At 38.0% G+C, this 2,573-nt stretch overlaps 1 protein-coding gene across 1 annotated transcript in view; it reads right to left on the minus strand.

Annotated features, from left to right (window-relative positions):
* Positions 1–522: 522 nt before the first annotated feature.
* The window catches only part of LOC104290340 (contactin-associated protein-like 2), a 792,176-nt gene continuing 790,125 nt past the window's right edge, over positions 523–2,573 (minus strand). Inside the window, exon 11 of the mRNA XM_009889431.1 lies at positions 523–667. Coding sequence (XP_009887733.1) covers positions 523–667 — 145 coding nt within the window. The remainder of the gene's footprint in view (positions 668–2,573) is intronic.

The raw sequence follows: 2,573 nt of genomic DNA on the forward strand, positions 1-2,573 counted from the left end.
ATGAAAATCCCACTTTTAGCATATGAGAGAGGGAACAGAAGACACGTGCCGCTGACTCAGCACACATTGTTCAGAACCTATAAAAAGAGCAACAGTACCTTTCTCTCTCCTTTCTGTGCTTTAATAACGTAGGGCACGCGGAGTTCCTAGGAAGTATTCTTATTTGAGAAGCTCATAACAACAGAGTAAATAATTTGATTTTAGAATCGCCAATAATCAGTATATAAACACATTTCAGGATTAGCAACCTGAACCAACAGCTCTCTAGTAAAGGTCAGCAGCTCTCCCCAACAGCCCAAGGCAGATTCACTGTGTCCACCTGAAACTCAAGGGTGCAATTTCTGAGAATGTGTTTGCTCGGTACACCCAACTAAGACAGCTGTACTGCTTTGGTCCCTCGCATGGTGCAGCACAGTGCTAGATAAATACATCCCTATGTAGAGAAGGTGGAGTATGATTAAATCAACACCAGGGAGGAAGACTTTGACTTTTTATCTCAACCAAAAGACATCAGTATCTTCCCTACTCCACCGCAATTTTGAAACTGCAGGATGGCTTACAGTTATGACAAGTGGCGCCACTGTATCCAGTTCCATCGCAAGTGCACTTGAAGCTGTCCCACGTCTGGGTGCATTTGCCACCGTGTTCACAGTGATTGGGCACACACCTGTCAGGACGAGATGCGAAAACAGAAAGAAAAACCTAAATGAGCATCAAGATTTACACATAGCTAAACTGTGAGCTGCCCAAGCAGTGTACCATGTCTTTCTGGTAATTAATCCTTGTTATTTTAGGCAGATTAACAGAATTTATATCTGAACACACAACTACACAAAAGATGATTCATCAAGGCTCTGCTGCAGCCCTTTTACAAACCGCAAAAAAGCGCAATTAGGGTGGAATACATTCACCCGTCATAAATTAAAGTTCTAAGCTACGTACAACTGGTACCTAGCTGTCAAAACAAAAAGAACATCACAAGTCACACCTCCTCCTGCTGTGCAGGTGGTGTCATGCCTCAAGGATTCCAGGACCACAACTGACTGAAAGTTAAAAAAAGAATGCCAGTGAGTTGCTATTTATCTTTCTGTTGCCAGCAATGGGATAAAGTGGAGGCAGACTGTCTGCTGGCTAGGATGGAAATTCCTAATGCTGCATTATTAAAACAAACAATAGGTTTCAGTATAAAAGCTGTAAACATTTTTTCTTCACAGGGGCAAGTGTTGTTCACCTTTCCCCCACCCATCTGCTTTTCTTCTCCAGCTACACTGTTGCTGGAGAGTGGAAAGAATGCAAAAGACAAAATGGAACGGCAAAAAACAAAGTTCTAGCAGAACATATATTTATTGTTTGAAATATCATCTAAATGTGATTTCAAATATTTGAGTTTGGCCAGTTTCCTTTCTATCAAAGATAGTTAAAAATGGGAATTACCATGTACTTTCACCTTTGAAACTATTCAGTTTCTTTTCTTTGACAGGACTTTGAAACATGATTTCAAAGAATCTTTTTTTTTTTCTTATTAAATTCATTACCGTCAGACTCAGTACAGGCTCTGCATTTTTGATCAAGAACTAAAGGAGCTTTCCTTTCATGTTGAGTTGGTCAAATATAATTTATGAACTACACTTTTTTATTTTGACATTAAAAATGAAAATTAGGAAACCCCCTATTAGACAAACAAATTAAAATATTTTCATAAATGCATTACAAATTAGGTCTCTCTATCTCTAAGATAAATCTGATGTTCATCATATTCCTGTGATAGTTAACGATACTCTGTCAAATAACAACCAAGGACAGCTTTCCTTTCCTACCTTGCAGTGTGTTAAAACTGAAAATATCTGGGTGAACTCCCTATAAGCTTATGTTCTCTTATCGCCTCAAGTTCCAATTGACAGCATTGGCATACATGACTCAACAACCGAGAATAACCTATGTCATGATATGCATTAGAGACTTAAATACAGTGTACTCACATTTATAAAAGATTTTTGGTTTTATGCATGCCAGTACAAGTACCTCAGAATATAGACAATATAGATATCTTACATCCTGTATCAGACTGTAGCATTCAAGGCTACCCATTCTTTCTTTTTCAAAAAGATCAGAAAATACTGGCTTGGTTAAAAATAGTGCTCAAAGAAATGCTCTTCTAAAGCAAGAAACAGAGCATGTAAATTATTTTTTTTTTGTCACAGCAAAATACAGTGAAACTACCTGAGGAAATCATCACAGTTCAATAAATTATGTTTTCAACATGGTTTAAGTGAATTCATTTAGTTTTGTAGTGTGGCAGGCTAAATCATAGAATCATAGAATGGTTTAGGTTGGAAAGGACCTTAAAGATCATCGAGTTCCAACCCCCTGCCATGGGCAGGGACACCTCCCACTAGACCAGGTTGCCCAATGAACAGATAAATGAACAGATAGAGCTGATTACTGCTATTCAGCTAATAGGTGATGACTTTCTGTTGTGTTCTCAACATCATAGAAGAAAACCAAGAGCATATATATAATAGCACATTTCTAAACACCCAGACAATTAACAATTTATATGAATCAATAGCAGG

This window comes from Charadrius vociferus, unplaced genomic scaffold (genome assembly GCF_000708025.1).
Source record: "Charadrius vociferus isolate BGI_N301 unplaced genomic scaffold, ASM70802v2 scaffold97, whole genome shotgun sequence".
Taxonomy (NCBI): domain Eukaryota; kingdom Metazoa; phylum Chordata; class Aves; order Charadriiformes; family Charadriidae; genus Charadrius; species Charadrius vociferus.